This window comes from Cyrtonyx montezumae, unplaced genomic scaffold (genome assembly GCF_038088225.1).
Source record: "Cyrtonyx montezumae isolate F1298 unplaced genomic scaffold, pur_monq_1.0 scaffold_2, whole genome shotgun sequence".
Lineage (NCBI taxonomy): Eukaryota > Metazoa > Chordata > Aves > Galliformes > Odontophoridae > Cyrtonyx > Cyrtonyx montezumae.
In genome coordinates this window covers 49864611-49884071 of record NW_027071936.1, presented here as the reverse complement: position 1 = coordinate 49884071, position 19461 = coordinate 49864611, and the positions used below count along the sequence as shown (strand labels likewise).

Here is a 19461-nt window from a genome sequence, read left to right as displayed (position 1 = left end):
GGAGGAGAAGGGGGAGGAGGAGGAAAATCCCATCGTATCTGCCGAGATGAATCTTTAAAAAGCAAAATACACTGTCCCGTGAACTGTAAGTATATCGCAGCTGGGAGGCAGGGCGAGCAGCGGAGGAGGCAGCAGCGGGGTTTTTGCCCACCGATTGCACCAGCCATGAGGCGCTAAGTTTCCGGGAGCAGGATTCTATAATTGCTCGCCCGGCCGCTCTGTTGGCTCCGTTGGCTCATCAGGGGAGTTTATCGGGGAGTGAGAGGAGGAGGAGGAGGGGGGGGGGGGGTCTGGGCGAAGAAGATGAGGAAAATGCGGACTCTTTTCGGCTTTGTGCATTGCTGCTGCTGCTGTTTCTTGCTCCTCCTGCCTCCGCCGCTCCGGGTCAGCCTGGCAGCGGCCAAGCAGCTGCTGAGGTACCGGCTGGCCGAGGAGGGACCCGCCGACATCCGCATCGGCAATGTGGCCGCCGACCTGGGCATCGTGACAGGCTCCGGAGAGGTGACATTCAGCCTGGAATCGGGCTCCGACTACCTCAAGATCGATAACATGACCGGGGAGCTGAGCACCACGGAGCGGCGCATCGACCGCGAGAAGCTGCCGCAGTGCCAGATGATCTTCGACGAGAACGAGTGCTTCCTGGACTTCGAGGTGTCGGTCATCGGCCCCTCGCAGAGCTGGGTAGATCTCTTTGAGGGCCGGGTCATCATCCTGGACATCAACGACAACACCCCCACCTTCCCTTCCCCCGTCCTCACGCTCACCGTGGAGGAGAATCGGCCCGTGGGCACTCTCTACCTACTCCCCACCGCTACCGATAGGGACTTCGGCCGCAACGGCATCGAGCGCTACGAGCTGCTGCAGGAACCCGGCGGGGACGGGGGACGGCGCGGCGGCGGAGGCGGCGGGGGCGGTGCGGCGGCGGCGGCCGGCCCAGAGAGCGCCCCCTACCCCGGCGGCAGCAAGCGGAGGCAGGAGACGGAGGCCCGCAGCAGCGTGTTCGAGCTGCAGGTGGCCGACACGCTGGACGGGGAGAAGCAGCCGCAGTTGATCGTCAAGGGGGCTCTAGACCGCGAGCAGCGGGACTCCTACGAACTGAGCCTGCGCGTGCGCGACGGCGGCGAGCCCGCGCGTTCCTCGCAGGCCATCCTACGAGTGCTCATCACCGACGTGAACGACAACAGCCCGCGCTTCGAGAAGAGCGTCTATGAGGCCGATCTGGCAGAGAACAGCAGCCCCGGGACACCTATCCTGCAGCTGCGAGCTGCCGACCTGGATGTAGGAGTGAATGGGCAGATCGAGTATGTCTTTGGGGCAGCCACCGAGTCGGTGAGGCGGCTGCTGCGTCTGGATGAGACCTCGGGCTGGCTCAGCGTCCTGCACCGCATTGACCGTGAGGAGGTCAACCAGCTGCGCTTCACCGTGATGGCCCGGGACCGCGGGCAGCCCCCTAAGACAGACAAGGCCACGGTGGTGCTGAACATCCGCGATGAGAATGACAATGTGCCCACCATCGACATCCGGAAGATCGGGCGCATCCCACTGCGGGACGGGGTGGCCAGCGTAGCTGAGGACGTGCTGGTGGATACCCCCATTGCCCTGGTGCAGGTGTCAGACCGGGACCAAGGTGAAAACGGTGTGGTGACCTGCACCGTGGTGGGGGATGTGCCCTTCCAGCTCAAGCCAGCCAGTGAGAGCGAAGGGGAGCCACAGAACAAGCGCAAGTACTTCCTCCACACCTCAGCCCCTCTGGACTATGAGGCGGTGCGTGACTACAATGTAGTGATTGTAGCTGTGGACTCAGGCAGCCCCAGCTTGTCCAGCAACAACTCCTTGCTGGTGCGGGTTGCGGACACTAATGACAACCCTCCTGTGTTTGGCCAGGCTGTGCTGGAGGTCTCTTTCCCAGAGAACAATCTGCCTGGTGAGAGGGTGGCCACGGTGGTGGCCACGGATGCGGACAGTGGCAAGAATGCTGAGCTCACCTACTCCCTAGAGCCCTCACCCCTCTCCTCAGAGACACCGAGTGGCATCTTCAGCATTGACCCCGACTCCGGGGATGTGTCTGTGCAGGTGGTGCTGGACCGTGAGCAGCGCGATACCTATGAGTTCCAGGTGACGGCCCGAGACAAGGGGGTGCCATCACTGCAGGGCTCCACCATGGTGGTGGTGCGGGTGGCAGATCGCAATGACAATGAGCCACGCTTCATGCAGGATGTGTTCACTTTCTATGTGAAGGAGAACCTGCAGCCCAACAGCCCTGTGGGCATGGTGACCGTGATGGACCTTGACAAGGGGCACAATGCTGAGCTCAGCCTCTCCATACAGCCCAGTGAACATGACCAGGCAACTGGCATCTTCTCCATTGAAAATGACACGGGAACTATCTACTCTACAGTCTCATTTGACCGGGAGCAGCAGACCAGCTACACTTTCAAAGTGAAGGCGGTGGATGGGGGTGAGCCGTCACGCTCTGCCACTGCTACCGTGTCTCTCTTTGTAATGGATGAGAATGACAACGCGCCCACTGTCACCTTCCCTAGCAACAGCTCCTACACTGTGTTGCCACCCTCTAGCAACATGCGCACTGTAGTGGCCACTGTGGTGGCCACTGATGCTGACACAGGCCTCAATGCTGACCTTAACTACAGCATTGTAGGAGGAAATCCCTTCAAGCTCTTTGAGATCGATCCAGCCAGTGGCGTGGTGTCACTGGTGGGCAAGCTGGCCCCCAAGCACTACGGCCTGCACCGCCTCATTGTGCAGGTGAATGACAGCGGGCAGCCACCCCAGTCCACCACTGCCCTGCTCCACGTCTTCGTCAATGAGAGCTTGTCCAACGCCACTGTGGTGGAGAGCCAGGTGGCACGCAGCCTCCACACGCCCCTGGCCCAGGACATCGCTGGCGACCCCAGCTATGAGCTGAGCAAGCAGCGCCTCAGCATTGTCATTGGTGTGGTGGCCGGCATCATGACTGTCATCCTGCTCATCCTGGTGGTGGTCATGGCCCGCTACTGCCGCTCCAAGGGCAAGCATGGCTATGAAGCTGGCAAAAAGGACCATGAGGACTTTTTCACCCCACAGCAGCATGATAAGGCCAAGAAGCCCAAGAAGGACAAGAAAGGCAAAAAGGGCAAGCAGCCTCTCTACAGCAGCATCGTCACGGTTGAGGCCTCCAAGCCCAATGGGCAGCGCTATGACAGTGTGAATGAGAAGCTCTCGGACAGCCCGGGCATGGGCCGCTACCGTTCAGTCAACGGTGGCCCGGGCAGCCCTGACCTAGCCCGGCATTACAAGTCGAGCTCACCGTTGCCCACTGTGCAGCTGCACCCGCAGTCCCCCACTGCTGGCAAAAAGCACCAGGCTGTACAGGACCTGCCCCCAGCCAACACCTTCGTGGGCGCTGGTGACAACATCTCCATTGGCTCGGACCACTGCTCGGAGTACAGCTGCCAGGCCGGCAGCAAGTACAGCAAGCAGGTAAGGGCAGCGCCCCGCGCCCGGGCATGCACACACATTGCGTGAGGTGCATCACCCCTTCACTCAGATGCCAGGAACATACCTGGACACACAGCAGGCAGCAAGGACGGGCAGGGACAGCTGTTTTTACTATTTCTGTTAAAATCCCACTTTGCAGAGCCCACACCGGCGGGGCTCTGTGGGACCGCCCCTGGGAGGAGCCCCCCACCTCCCAGGCAGCGCAGCCGGGTTGGGGGCGGGCCGCTAACACAGCGTGCTGCGCCCAGCGCGGGGTGACCCTTTTTCAGCTCCCGCAGCCCGTTAAGGCCCCTTCGTGGGGAGGGGGGCAGGAGCAGTGCCCGGGTTGTCCTGCGGAGCCCAGTGGTCTCGCTAGGGCATGAGGCTGAGGAAGGAAAGTTTCGCATTTAAGGGGGTCGGTGAAAGTGGACGCGCAGACGCCGCGCTGAAACGCTGATGGCTGTAATTATCAGCTCGTTCATTAGGTTCGCGGTGATTTCACACAATTTAGAAAGCCTTTAAATGGTGTGATGTACATCATTGAGATTTTACTGACGTTCAGTAGTTGCTCTGAATACACATAAAGGTTAGTGAGCTTGGAATCGGACCTTAGCATGCTCCCGTTCTTGTTTTTTTTTCTTTTTTTTTCTTTCTTTTTCTTTTTTTCCGTGTTTTTTTTTTTTCTTCCCTTAATGCACATCGCGTGAAAATCATTAACACAAAAGCCAGGGGCCCTAATTTGCCAGTCCAGCTCCTGCCTGGCTCTGCTGGCAGAAAGGCTGTCTTCTCCGAGAGCTCTTTGAGCGCACTCAGCCCTCCCTTCACAGCCCCCTCAGTGCCTGGCTCTGATCTCGTCTGTACCATGCGGGTCGATGCAGTGAGGCCCTAGCAGAGTAAAACCGGTAATGGCAGGAACTGCTTTAATCAGTAGAGGGTTAGCACAATGGAGAGAGATCCTAAATGCGAGCTTTTTTAATTTTATAAGGCTGATCAGAAATAATTTCTCTTTTTTGGGAATACTTCTACGGATTGTAAAATGAGATATTTAACACTTGATAATTCCCTCTGCTTTCTTCTATGTAAGATAATATTCGAAGTGTTTCCTCTTGGCTCTAGCGTATGTTGCACAGGAATCTAGAGATAAATGAATGCTGATTCATGTGAACAGAGAGCCAAGCCTGAAACAGGAACACTCTGATTAGTTTGACAAAAATGCTTTATTTCCACCTTATTAACATGCAAATATGGCACAGTATGACATTTTTTAATACTTTGAAACGTCTGTTAGACTACTACAATTGAAGTTTTACACTGTGTAACCAGTACTTGTATTCTTCTCAGAAAAAAAAAATAAAATACTGTGAAAGGAAATTTCAGATCAACAGCGATCAACAGTGTGAGGATGATGTATTATCAGCTAATATTTTGTGTATGTCACACAGATGTTTTATGTAACATTTGAAACAGCAGTTTCTGGGTGATATATTTCATTAGCTCTTTACTGGAGGTAATGTTATAATTTCAGTTTTAAAATACAGTCTTTGTAAAGTACAGAAAAATTCCCAAACTTCCATCTCGTAAGGCTTATTAAGCACAAAGTAGATTATGCCTTTTTAGTGAGTACTGGACCAGCGAAGAAGTGGTGAAACAAATGCTAATCGGATGCTACTTCTGTCTTGCTGCTGCAGTTCATCAAAACATGAATTAAAAACTGTCAAAAATGCAATTTTTCTCAGTGTTTGGCATGCTAAATTCACCAGTGGTTAAGGATTGCACCTTACTATTTTGCTTGATAACCTTATTCAAAGTTACATTACAAAAATGTTCTTTGGTTTACTTAACGTTTTGCAAGCACTTATTTTTTATACATATTATTTCTTCTTTGTAGAAGAAAATGGCTTTATTACTCTTCTACTTGCAGCAGTCAAACTGAAAGAATGTATTCTGAGTTGCTCCATTATTTACCTCATTTGATACAGAGCTAGTTTCCCAGTGTCTTTAAGGATTCCTGTGCAAAATGTGTAGCTTGTGACAGTAATTTTACCTGAATAGTTTATAGCAGATGTTCTAATGCCTCGTCTTTCAATGTTTATATATGTGGCAAGTACTTGTTTGCTCGCAGAGGTGCTACTAAGTTAAGGAAAGTTTCTGAATAAGAATTTAAAGCAGAATATATCAGGAATAAAACTTCTGTTACTGGTTTCATACAGGTTACCAGCTTGATACTGAGTGACTTTCATATAGTTTTCTTCTCGCTTTTGCACATGTTAAAAGATACTTGCATAGATAAGATGAAGATCTTTCACTTCTCCAACATTGAGCATTTCTCAGTTTATCAGGAAAAAAAACACACTGTCATTTTTAACGCTTAGACCATGTGGAATGCTTGTTTGGCATGTTCTTGAGAGAGTATGTGAGGCAGTTGCAGATAAATAGGTATGCTGTGGTGTGCATTGGAGTGTTTCATGGTTCAACTGTCCTTATGAAATAGAGCCACTGGAGAAGTAATGTGACCACGTTAGGGAGATAAGGTGAAATCCCTCTGGTTGCCTTTATTTAATCATTGACAGCTCTCTTTGTTCTAAGGTGATATTAGAGGATATATAAAGTTTTAAAATAAATAAATGGACATAGCTGGATATATTTGTTCTAAGAGATGAGAGCAGTACTCATTTTCCATTCCTGTAGCTATAACTGGTAATTGATACTTCCACATATGCACAGTATCACTGTCACAAAAGTAAGTCTCTAGTAGGTGACCGATTGGTGTTCTCCAATGAATATAAGCTGTTTTCATTCTTATCATCTTCCTTTTTAAGATAGTGTGCTACATATCTTACACGTGTTCCCAAATACATTTTGTTTGATGTAATGCATTATAGTAGAAGTTAATGGGAGAAAGCAAAAAGAAACGATTTGTAACTCCCCTCCTATAAGTATTTTATGAGAAGATTAAAGCTAATTTTGCATTTGATAGACATTTTGCTATAGCTTTTCTTAAGGAAATTCTAGATGTTTTCTAGAAGGCGTCCAAATGTAAGGTTTTTTATAAGCTTACCCTTATCCTTTTCTGCATGATATTACTTTCTGAAATATTCTTTTAGTCTCCCACTCTCCTATTCAGTAAAGCTTTTGAGCATCGGGAAAGCTACTGTTAAGTCCCTTAGCATTCCATTGATCTGATTGCTTGCCCTAAGTTAAAGCTGTACAGGAGCGTTCTGCTGTATCAGGATGCATCTAAGGAAATATTTTTCTGGATTGCAGATGTAAAATTTGAACCATTCAGGTTCTGGACATTGCCAGTCAGCATCCAGAGTGCTGTCAACTTCTAACAAAGGAAAGCTCAGTGCGTAGCAGTGATCACTCAGTGATATGGATGACTGCATCCTTAAATATAATTCTAACTCTTATTTTACAACTGTAAACAGTTATATATTTTCTCAAATTACTCATAAATATGTGTTTTTTTTAATATATACTGTTTTCTGCACTTTCATTGGCAGTGCAAATTAGTGGCATGTAAGCAGGTTTGTTTCATTGAAATTTCTCATAATGACTATGAGATGAGCATGTTAATGGCCCCTTTTGGAAGAATAGGACTTTCAAAGTCTATTTATTTATTTATTTATTTCTGTCTATCATTTTTCTCTTATTTTCTTGAAATGCTGAGCTTTTTCTTTATTTACATGTTTTTATGTAAGAGATATGTGTCACCATCAGTAGAAGAACCAGTACAGGAATTTCTGAGCAGTGTTATTACTTTTCTTGGAGTATATTGCTTTCTGGACAGTTCTGTATGAATTGTTCCTATGCCTTTCCTCATTTGAAATGTACTATTGAGTGAAGAAAATCATTTAGCACATCAGACTGTGCTGACACACTAATCAAGGCTGAATACACGTCCTGTTGTTACAAAAGTGACTTGGGATGTTCCATGACTAGGGAGAAAATGGAACAAAGGTAAATTTACATACATGTCACCAAAATTTAATTTCAGAGAAAGCAAAATATATAGAAATAATTTTTTGAAGAACTTTTTTTGTAAGGTACTTGTTTAATCTGTTTAATAATCTGCCAAATCCAGTCTGTTGTGCTGCAGATGCATTTTGTGTACCTGGCTATTAGGCAGCTGAATTGTGTCTATTCAATAAATTGTTCAGTTTCCTCATAAGTCTGTGCATATAGCAACAGCCTTAATGAGAAACAAAATTCATATATTAAGGGATCAATTTGCTTAACAATGCAGGAAAGCATGGTTTTTTATGTAAAGACAGACACATACATGTGTAGACTTAGATCAAAGATTGCCATTTAAAAATCACATAGTGGCTTTCATTAGTAAAATTTTTCAATTACGTTCACCTTAATAAACATCCTACAGTGTAATAGAAACATTAGGTAATGTGCAGGAAAAAAATAGGAACTTGTTCTTAAAAACCCTTACTTTGATAACTTCTTTAAGATATTTAACTTTAAAACTGTTCAGAGCAAGGTGTCCAGAAATGCATTTCAGTTTTCTATTCTCAGTTTGCATTATGTTAAATATTTTACAATCAGTTTTTAAAAGTGACACACATTTGACCTTCAGTAACAAATTATGCTGAAAGAGGGGCTAATTAAACATGAAATAGATGGATTGTTGATGCTTTCATTATCTGTATTTAACACAAAGTGTTCCACTGGTAAGTACAGACTTTATTTTTTTCCCTCTTCAGTAAAATAATCTTGTAGAGTGTGCAAATGACTAAGTTACCACTGAATCAGTCTGCACTCCCAGGAGATGTGTACAGAGCCAAAAGGGACAGGATCTGAGTAAAGGAGGATTCATGCTTTGAATAAGTAACGAACTGCACTATTATAGACAAGGGGAAGAAAGAAACATTTTTAAAAAGATAGAATCTGATTAATCAACTCAGACAGTTCTCTGGCATCATACATTCAGATATGAACCTAGGTTAAATCCATGGTTAGGGGTTGGACCTGCATAGTGTCAGTCTTTGTACTGTAGCAGTAGATCTCCGTGTATCTTTTATTTTTAAATGTACATTGAATTGCCCCGTTTCTGATTATTTGAGGCATTTTCTGGTTTGACCAACTATCTGTGCTTCAGAGAAACACCTGCCCTGAAGCTTCAGGCACATTTTCCTTTCAAGATATTTCTGTCAAAGTTTTGGAATTTTTATGTGATTAAATATCTGTTGTGCTACTTTGAAGTGTAAAACATAACTGATGTTTTTTTTCCTTTAAATTGTAGTAGAGAATTAACACATTTCAAAGATATTTGGCATTATGCTTTTGAGTTAATTAACTAAATCTTTCACAATCAGTGTGAGCTCTTTGTGGAACTCTTTGTGGAATATTTGTGGAATGTTTTAGTTACTGTTTAATTACTTACAGTAACAGAAAACAGAATCTTAAGAACACCTGTTCTTTACAGAACAAATGATTTTTTTCTAACTATGGTTACACTAATTTTGACTACAGAAATACTGATACAGACATGAGCAATTCAGAGCAGTTCTGAGCATGTTGGTTTTCTGATTGGTTTCACAATTCTACTTCCAAAAAGTATTTTTAAGTTCTTAAAGCTGCAAAACAATTTCCTTTTTTTTTCAGTCTTAGACTGCATGTAATGTATTCAGTGCAATTTATTTTCTACTTATCCATTTTTAATGGCATTTTTAGGTGTTTTTATCCTATGTGCTCAGGAGATGCTATTTCTTTATTTTCCCTTTCCTAGAAAAGGAGATTTATCTTTGCTTTATCCGATTTTAGACTTTGCTAGCTTGTGCTATATATTCAATTTCATCAGTAATTAACAACAACAACAAAAAAAGACTGACAGTTACTATCCAGAATCAAAAGAAAGCCTTTTCTTATTTTTCTTGTATATAAGTTTGGATTATTTTGTTTTTTGAATATAGGTTCTAAAAGAAAACTCTGACATTGAGATGGGGATGCACCAAGTTTATTGACTGCTCAATTTAATGACAAGTAGTTGCTAATAGTGCCTGTGCAATTTAGATTATTTTAAACAGTGAATTCTGCAAAGCACAGTAGGACTGTAAGAAGAACATTCAAATAGTGGTATTAAAAATAATCTCACTTATTGTCTTTCAGTTGGTCTTACTCAGCTCTAGTTTGTCTTGTCAACTTCCTATTCTACAAAGTGTCAAGTAAATAGTGAAAATAAATAACCTGTACCTTGTATTCTTTCACATTTTACCTTATTTATACTATTGCACAGTTTGAAAATTTTAAAGATTAATTAAATGGAAGTAAAAATAATTTAGTGAATATATGTTCTGAATAAAACAGAAGAAGGAAAGCTATATGTAGGATGGGTCTGAGTTTTGTCATCTATTTAAACAAATCTCAGAGGAGAAGGAAGAGAATACGTACACAGTATGGCGCAGCTGACTTTCTGTCTTCCACATTCTTCAAGCAGCAGAGACTTTTTGAGGTCACTTACTTTTCTGTTGTGGATTATAAAATGTTTTGTTAATGCTGGAGAAACTAAGTAACTAAGGTTAGTTGGGGCATAGAAAAAATTTCCAGGTCATGAACAGATGACAAAATCTTAAAATGTAGTTACACTGGAGCAGCAATTGGATAAGTTCCTAAGTGCTTTGTGCGTGTCCTATAAACTCTTCATAACATGAGTTCTTTGCTGTTGTATCTTTCTTGTTTGGAGTTGTAAAATCACAGGTAAAAGTAAATATTGATTGCTTTCAAAAATAGGAATAGGTTTGATATGTAAAACATATTAATAACCTGAAGAATCCACTCTACTTTTACTATTTTTTTTTTTGCAAAATTGAAGAGAAAATGTTCTGAGTTCTAGAAGCCTGAAGAAAATCAGTATTCTCATCATGTTTGCAACTGTATGGTATATGAAGGGAGATTATGTATATATTTAGTATTTACACTTGTACAACATTCCTCTCATTTTGGCTACACAACATGGCTGTTTTGGAATTATTAGTTTATAAAGTGTTGCAGCATAACCCCAAAAGAATGCTGAAGTTTTCTAGATACTGAAGTAAAACTAAAGTTTTACTAACAAATGGCACAAAATGTATTAGGTGCTTTAAGAAAAGTATTATATTTGTCTTTCAAAACTCAATTTACATTATTAGCTAGTGATGAGAGTAGGTTTGTTTTTTGAAGACAAACACCCATTCTGTCAGCTGAATTTTTGTTACAGATTTTATGTTGTGACTCAAACAGCCTAGTAACTAAGTATTTACTGAATGAAGGAAATATATTTAAGTTGCATTCCTGAAGTTTTAGGAAAAAATGGTATTTATCAAATTACTTGATTTATAATTTGAAATATCGCATTTTTAACAGGGAAAGTACAGAAGGTTAATACTAGCTGACATGCTGAAAGTCGTTTTCACAGAGCAAGTACACAGAAGTGCTGATTCTGTTTTTTAAAAACTGAGAGAATTTTAGCTTGCTGTCTTAGTTGATCCAATTCCTTTATGGTACTAGATTGTGAGTAACAATACATTTGTTATTTGGCAGGGTAAAAATTAATGTTTAATTGTAATAATTGTGGAGAACCCTCTGTAAACTCCCTGAAAAGTAGTTTCTTGACTTGAGGTTGTGGTTAGGATGCTAGGGGAATGTGTCTTTTGTGTAGTGTGCCAATGTTTTCTGTGTGGTAGCCCTCAAAGGAGAGGGGAGGTCCTGCCATAATTTATTCTGTGTCTCCATGTATAGTTGTGAAAGACTGTGCAGCCTTGGAGCAGTGTAAAATAAGAGAAGTGGCCTCTACTTCCTTCAGATACCAAATCCATGTGAAGCAGAATTGCTTTAACTTATTTTCAGAGACTTATCATTTGGAAAAATCTCATTTACCAGGACAGTACTTTCACAAAGATATAGCTTAACGTACAGTTGTTTTTCCTAGTTTGGTATTACGCTGAAAAACAAAATTGAGGAATTTATGGAGACTTTGTAGTGTTCTAGGTTTGAATTCAGGTAATGAAACGTGTCTCTGGAACTGACGGTACTTCAAAGCTTGGGAATAACTGCACACAGGTGCACAGCTGCGTATGATTCAAGATCTAAATGCCTTCTAGGATACTTTCTGTAGCTACAGATTGAGGCCAATCAAAAATTATTTATTTATTTATTCATTTTTAATTTAAAGAAACAAATAATTTAAGCATTATTTCATCTCTTGGTGAGTGTAATGCATTTGGAGAAATTTGAAAATATTTATACAGTAAGGACTTAGGCGCAATTTTAATGCTGTACATGTATATGTATGTGTCATGTGCCTATGCATGTATATGCATGCACACATACACCTTCATATAACTCTTGTTATGTTAACAAATTATTTTGAATTGGCACAAACTTTGTGTTTTCATTTGTTTTTGAAACAAAATACTGACAGCAGTTAGCGATTAACTCACCTTCAGAGCATTTAGGCTAATGTTTATCTCGCATTAGGTTAAAGTGAGTGTTGCTAAGGGTCTCCCACTAGAGCTGGCAAAACGACTAATATAATTGGAAGCTAGATATATAACATAATATTTGGAGACTGATTTATTTTGAAAGAAAGTACAGAAGACCGTTATGTCAATTTGTATGTTATGCATCAAATCTCACTCATTTAACTTCCTTGCAAGTGTGTGTATGAAGTAGCAAAATAGTGGATAGCATGCTTTGATGATATGTTACATCCAAATATAGTATTATCTTTCTCACAGCATCTGGGAATGATGTAACCTTAATGAAATTTCAAAAGATATAATGCCAGCATTAAACATGGTCTTGCTCTAACTAATGGTACAGTAGGAGCATATCTGCTGGAATAACTTTGGTTACCTGTCATCATGGTATTGATTAATGGAGTTGTGTGCTATCCTCTGCTAGAGATACAACATGTGAGAAAAGCTTGGTCTGAAAATTCATACCTACTTTGTATGGCAAACTTCGTGTTTCACACAAAATCTGTTTCCTTATGCAAAGCAGTTTAATATATTCATGAGTCCTTTTCTTAAACACTTTAACAGGAGCAAATACTTTATTAGTTTGTGAACTTTCTAAAGATGAATGACAGAAATGGAAATACAGATGGCAGAACAACAGCAAATTAAATAGTTAGTTATCGACTTCATCTGCTCCATAAATTGTCATAGTGACACTTTAAGCCTCTATTTTGCCACATGTCTTGTTCACATTTCTCTGCTGGATTCAATGTATTTTTGATCTCATACTCCATTGTGTTACTCTTCTGAGTGAAGTTACATTGTCATAAATATGAGTAATGAAATGGAGACTCCAATTCCTTATTTCCATTCGCATGCTCTGGATTGGATTTAATGACATACATATGCCTTGTGTTTTAGTAGGAGTGGGTATCCATCTTTCTGTTGTATCAGAAAAATACTATTTTCAATGAGCATGTAATTATGTTACAGTTGTAGCAAAAGTCTACAGAAGTACAGTAATTGATTTATTTGAAAGAAAAGTATTTATTCTTCTGTAGAAGGAATAATTGCTCTGAAAGCTTGAAGTCTCCTTTTAATATATGTTACAAAATGCTTTTCCCCTAAGCCTCAGCCTAGGTGTTGGTTTAGAAATGTCATGTAGACTTAGAGAACTCATTCAGAAGACTTCTCTGACTGCATATTGACAGTTTTATTCTGGGTCATGCAAATCAAGGGCCTCAAACTATCACTGTATTTTAATGGAAAATTTTTGGAAAACAAATATAACTCATCAGTTTCTAAAGCAAATATTAATTCATTTCTGTAGAAGTAGTACTAATGGGTATGAAATAGAGAAATACCCATTTTCCAGATGGCCTTCAACTATGACTGTTTCTTCTGGAGATTTCAACACGTAGTCTGGCTCATGTATTTTACCCAGTTAATTACCCTGTACATATAAATTAGACTAGAATATCGTATCTGAAACACCTAACAACTTCATAAGAATGACAGACAACTACCATTGACATAGAGTAGTAGCTTCATAAGGGTACAGGATTTCATTCTGTAGTCTCCGACTTCACACTAGCAACTCCCTTGAGCTGATTTTCCTGCTGAAACAATATGATAACTCATCCTGTTTAAATTCTATATCACTATGTATTTGTATTATACTGTAAAGAATAGTTGCTTGTATGGTTGGGTTTGTTTTTTTTTTCTCCCCATGAATATGGAAAAATACATGGAGGAGGTTTAGTTTAGAAGTGAAAGAAGCTCGGATAGGTGTTTGCAGAACTGCACAACCTTTGCTGTCCGTGTTCTCCAGAGACCACTGAACACTTACATAATTTTGCCCTATTTTTTTTGTGCAACACCAGTTCTTTAAGTATTTATATATGAATTGTTGCTACTGTTCTGGATCATTTGATTTTTTGTTTATTTTTTAAATATAGTGGAGAAGTTAAACAACAGTGAAATTCCTCTGTGCAGAAAAAATTAAGAAGGTGCTGTCTCCGTTTTACTGTGAGCTATTTTATTGTAAAATATTTTATCACTCGTGATATTCAACGCAATTGGAGGGTGTTGTACTCAATTGGCCTTTCAGACACTGCTGAATGAATTAAATTGAATTTTGGACTTTTTCATGCTGAATATTAGTGCACCTTTCTAGGAACTTTGAAAGATAAATTTATGTATTTTTTCTTTACTAGTTCTTTATTAAATATAATATACTGAATTCTTCAAATTGTACAGTAACCTTTCTGGAGAATTAATGTTACAGGCAAATGAAAGGAATGGCTAAAGCGTCTCTCTATCAAATGTTTCTAAAAGGCTTTATGTATTTATAGAACTTCATGATCTACTATTGATGCAAATTACTAAGGATAAAAGAAAATCCATCTGTTATCAAAGAGAAAAAAATAAATGAAATAAGTCAAAGGATTTGAAAGACTTAGCATTAAGGACTACGAATTCATACTTTGTGATGGGTTTATAGTAATTGGCAGTAGAAAAGACTTTTTAGCCTTCTCAGTGTTTTTTTTTATTATTTTTTTTTTACATAAAAAATGACTTTGCAGTAAAAACTTCTCTTGTAACATATCCTGCTTAATTTAATAATTATGTGTTCTTTACTAAAATGTCTTAATTAAAATATGACCTACACCATTTCATGTCACGTTGGGCATTACTGGTTTTGTTATTATTACCCTTACATTTAATCAAATTGTCTGTAGCTAAATAAATAGTATTTCATCAAAAGCCGTTGGATTTCAATCAGCTGGGAAACAGATTACTGGCACAAGAACTGATCTAAGGCTAGTGTCTCCAATCTGCAACTAATTCTGTACTGATAATAGCACTGCCCACAGGCAAATCTAACTTGCTGTCCTGATACGTGATAGATTTTCATGTACATTAATATTAAATCAGATGGAGACATTTTGTAATACCATTGCAGTTACTATCTTTAACCTTTTCTTTCTAATTTGTAATACATGCTGTTTGGGGATGCTATTTCTGAATTTCATTTCTAAAAATAAATTGAAAAAATATCTTAAGGAAAATACAGTAAACATACTTTTTTATTTTCTCCTCTTAACATAGTTAAGGAGTTCTATAGTTCTATAGGAGATAGAAATACATAGTTCTATAGGAGATAGAAATACTGTTGATACTTAAATCTTTACCTGTAAAATCTCATACTGTCCAGTTTGGCTCAGAGGGGAATGTGTCTTAAAATCCGAATCTTGTAACATGAAGCTGTGATCTGCTATGCTATAGCTTGGTGGTTCATTGTTTGGAGTGTGTGTCAGGGAGTACTCTGTGGACTGTTGGCGTAAATAGGATCCCCTGTACCGTATCAAGGCTCCATCATTTCAGGTTCCTCACAAATGCAGAGCATGCTGTAAGAAATGTTTTTACAAAAGGAAGCCATAGAATAACATATCATGTTGTCAGCACAATGTAGTGGTCTGAAAGTAAGCTGTCTGCTGGTCTGTGTACGTTTTTTGTGTGAAGTGATTCCAACAGTTTGAAATCTATTTTTCACCTTGCTAGTTATGCAAACAGCTCTTCACTTTTTCACTAAAGCAAGTGGGAATTGTTCACTGTCACAAATAATAAATAACAAGAATACCCGATCTGCACAGCATGGAAGTGATAAAAACACATGCTTACGAGTGCTTGAGATTTCACAGCTATTAATTTTGAACTTTTTGATTTCAGTTCTGTTTTACAAGAATAGATGCTGTTAGGGCAGCAGTGCAGTCTGACAATGAAAGATTATGACAACAGCCATTTATCATAATGAACCTGATAAATTCAGTGTAAGAGATGGTCAGGAAATTCCCCTGAAGTGATAAAATGGATCTTGCCTTTACTGTTTTTAGTTTGTTTGGTGTTTCTTTTTTTTATTTTTTTTACTTTTTTCCATTCCAAGAATCTTTAATACGAATTTAATACTAACATCTGAGAATATTTTTTTTGTGCATTATGAAATATACAGCTCTTATCATTATTAGTGATTTCTTTACCTTGTACACGGAAGGATGCTAGGAATCTGTGCAGAACATTGCTATATATGTAGTTGTATTCACATAAAGGTATGTCTTTTACAAAAAGATCAGCTAGTACTATAGCATTTATGATTAAAAAAAATAGAAGAATTCTTCAATATTCAAAGAACATTTTAAAAACTTTTTAAACCTTAGCATTTAAACTGCAGATTAGAGGATTTGTCTAAAAGCATACTTCCCAGTTCATAAATGAGAATGTAGATATAACATCCATTTTGATAGTGTAGTAGTCAGTGTGGTAGGAGTATTTCAAATCAGCAAACACATTTTTAGTTTATGGACTTAAACAGAGATTTCAGTTAACGACTAGGCATCATTCTGAAGCTGTGTATTCTAAGAAAGCAAAATACAAAGAAGCTGAGCCCTGAATCTGTTCATGTTTCATGGCCATGACACAGAAGAAAGCTTCCTATATTTTACAGTAAAAAAATATCCCAAATAAAGGTAGTGCCTGAATAAAAGCATGTCTAGAAATGTTGGTGTCTCAGTTTTTAAATCGTTATTGTTCTAGAGAATCCATCTTTTCTAAAATCCTTGCTGAGCTAGTAGTAGTTTGTTGTTGTTGTTTTTTCCCCACATTTTAAGAACATTATCAAAGTCATTCTTGTTTGGACTAAGGATGTGTCTCAGAGTCTTGGAATCCCTGAAGAAAACATTTTGCTATCTTTCTTATTTTTGACATAGTTATAGAGATTCATCTTCAGATTTGCTTTAACTTGTAGAGGTAACAGTTTTATTTACGTATATAGCAGAGGTTTTAAAGTTTGCAATCAATGCCTTCTGGTTCATCACAATATTAATAACAAAGAATTGCATATCCAAGAGGCATGTACTGCCAGTGAGATGTCTACTTCAGTGAATAGGCAATTTGACTATTGACTGGAATGCATTTCTGTTTAGTTTTAAGATGAGTACCGTAAATAAAGTGCAAGCATGTAATCTGGAGGATGAAGAACTATACTGTGGGAAACAGAAATCCAGGTTATAACAAGGACATTTTTTTGCCTAGCAATTTTTTTTGGTCTTTTTCTGTAGAGGAAAACTAGATATTTATTTTGTCTCCCAATGGAAAGATCTAACATTTAAGCAAGACTTTTCTCATAGAAAATGAGTGCAGTTAGAGTTCTTTTTTCTGTCTTTCTGTCTGTCTTTTTCCCCCTAGAATTTCACTTGGAACTTAGAAAGAAGAACTATTTTTTAAGTCATGCTGGTATTGTAGTTTCTGGCTGAGTCTTTTATTAAATAATTGAAAACATGTTTTGAGAGAACTTTGTCAAGTAAAAATGATACTCTCTACCTCCATTTTCCTCTACATCAAAAGCAATGCACGTCTAAAACACTGGGGGATATGAATAGAAAAGCTCCATCTTTCTATGCTTTTTTGACTGTCTACTTTTTTTTTTCCTAGTTTTATATTTGGATTGATTTTGTAGGGACTGTTACATGAATCATTGGTTAGCTAATGTATATTAAGATGTAAGAGACTGAAATAAAGAAAATCTGAGATGGAAACAGTTGCCACCAAAAGGTTTTTATTTTTATTTTAAATAATTTAAATAGAAAGATTCTGATGAATAAAATTCATCTGATGAGCTGTAAAAATTCACTTGCTTACTGGCTTCATTAAGAGCTATTCTGAGAGCCAAGTAAAGTGAATCTGCTATCCTGTTTTAGGAGGGCAAAACTGTCTGGAATAGGAAGTGGAACAGAGATCAGAAGGACAGTACCAATATACATGAGAATTTTATTGTTTTATACAATGGAAGAGGTTACTTGAAAGGGTCCTTCAAAGATAATCTAATGAACAGTTAAAACTAACCAAAAGTTAAAGTGTTTGGGGGCATTATCTGTCTTCTGAATGCTAACAGACATGGGATGTCAAACACATCTTTAGGAAGCCTGTTCCAGCGGTTTACCATCCTCACAGTAAAGACATTTTTCATAATGTCAAGTCTGGACCTCTCCTGGCACAATGTTGAGCTGTTCCTGTGCATCCTGTAATTGGTTTCCAGGAAGAAGTGACTGGCATCTCCCTCTCCCCTTCCCCTCTTCTGTAATATTGTAATTCTAGTTATCATGCCCTGAATTTTTAGTCTTCTCGTTCATGTGATGGTGTAAAGTTTCCTAGGCTTTAACTTCATTTTCCCTTATTTCCGTCAAACCAGTTTAGTTTTCTCACAAAGAAGTCACAAACCACTGAGTGCTAGGGTTCAAAGACTAACAAGATGCAGAGTCTAAGCATTCTTTAAATTTTATTATTTCTGATTCTGGATTGTGGAAAGTGTTGGAGGTTTAGACATATGTTACTTTTAGTGTTGCTTTTTTTTGTAATTCTGTAAAATTCTAACTGTTTGAATGTCTGTACACAGAGTGATAGGTAAGACAGTGAAGACAGCGAAGAGCTTCATTTACAGTTTCTGTGTGCCTTAGAATAGCTGTATATATGCCATTTTGGGTTCTATTTTCTCAAAGGGAGATCTTTTATTTGTTAAAATATTGACAAAAAATGCAATATTTCCAAATCAATCTGATTTCTGTGGCCGTGAATCAAAATCAAGGTAAACTGAGAAGCAGTCTGGCAAACACCTATGGCTGATCTATATTGTAAACAGAGGAAATGTTAGTTTTATGTCTGACCTTTGTTTTTCATGAAACTCTTTCTTTCCAGAAGAGCACACATGAAGTAGTACCCATCCTCTCCACTTTTCCAAAATTCAAGCCTGATTTTTGAGAAGCTTCTTCTGTGACTGTGCATAATTGACAGTGAAGGGGGAAAATGAGGCAATGTTACGCCTTTTCTAGCTCTTTGTAAAGGAAGGAATATATTTACTCATTAATGACTCAAGCTATGAATAGATTTATGGTTTCTTGCACAGCTTTTGATGGACTAAGAGAATTTAAGGATTTATCATGCAAAACTTAAAGAGAATTTTAAAGAAAGATGTTCAGACTGGAAATTTCTGGGTAAACATTTACCTGTCTTCTTGGCAGTTCATTATTAAATTATCAGTTGACATTTTGCAGGCATAGAAAGAAAGGAAAGGTGCAGACGAAGAAATGCTGATGACCTACTGTTAGAGTTTAAGCAAAATAAATGATTAGCAACTAAACTGTGGAGCAGAGGTAATAAAAATCATTGCAAAATACTATCCATGGTGCATAGCATCCAGCAATACAATTTAGTCCATTACGTTATTGTAGGATGCAGTTTATTGTAGTCTCTCTCTGTGTTGGGGTTTATACAAGTACAAATTCTTGGACTGGTTCTTAGCAATAGAAGCTCCAAGATGGCCTGTAAATGAATCCACTCAAGTAATTGATGTGATTTCATTGTTTTACAAAGGTTTTGGTTTTTTTTTTAAATAAAATATTTTTCTTTGTATTTAGTGGAGAGGGGAGGAGAACAAGAATCTGTGTGAGTGTAGGATCTCTTTAATGGGCGTGTGTTATGAGTG

The 19461-nt window shown here is 39.4% G+C and overlaps 1 protein-coding gene across 2 annotated transcripts in view; it reads left to right on the top strand.

The window, feature by feature from the left end:
• Nucleotides 1–296: 296 nt before the first annotated feature.
• Nucleotides 297–19461, top strand: part of PCDH7 (protocadherin 7) — a 246976-nt gene continuing 227811 nt past the window's right edge. For both annotated transcript variants that reach the window (XM_065735689.1, XM_065735690.1), the window contains exon 1: nucleotides 297–3480. In XM_065735689.1, coding sequence (XP_065591761.1) covers nucleotides 304–3480 — 3177 coding nt within the window. In that variant the 5' untranslated portion in view covers nucleotides 297–303. The remainder of the gene's footprint in view (nucleotides 3481–19461) is intronic.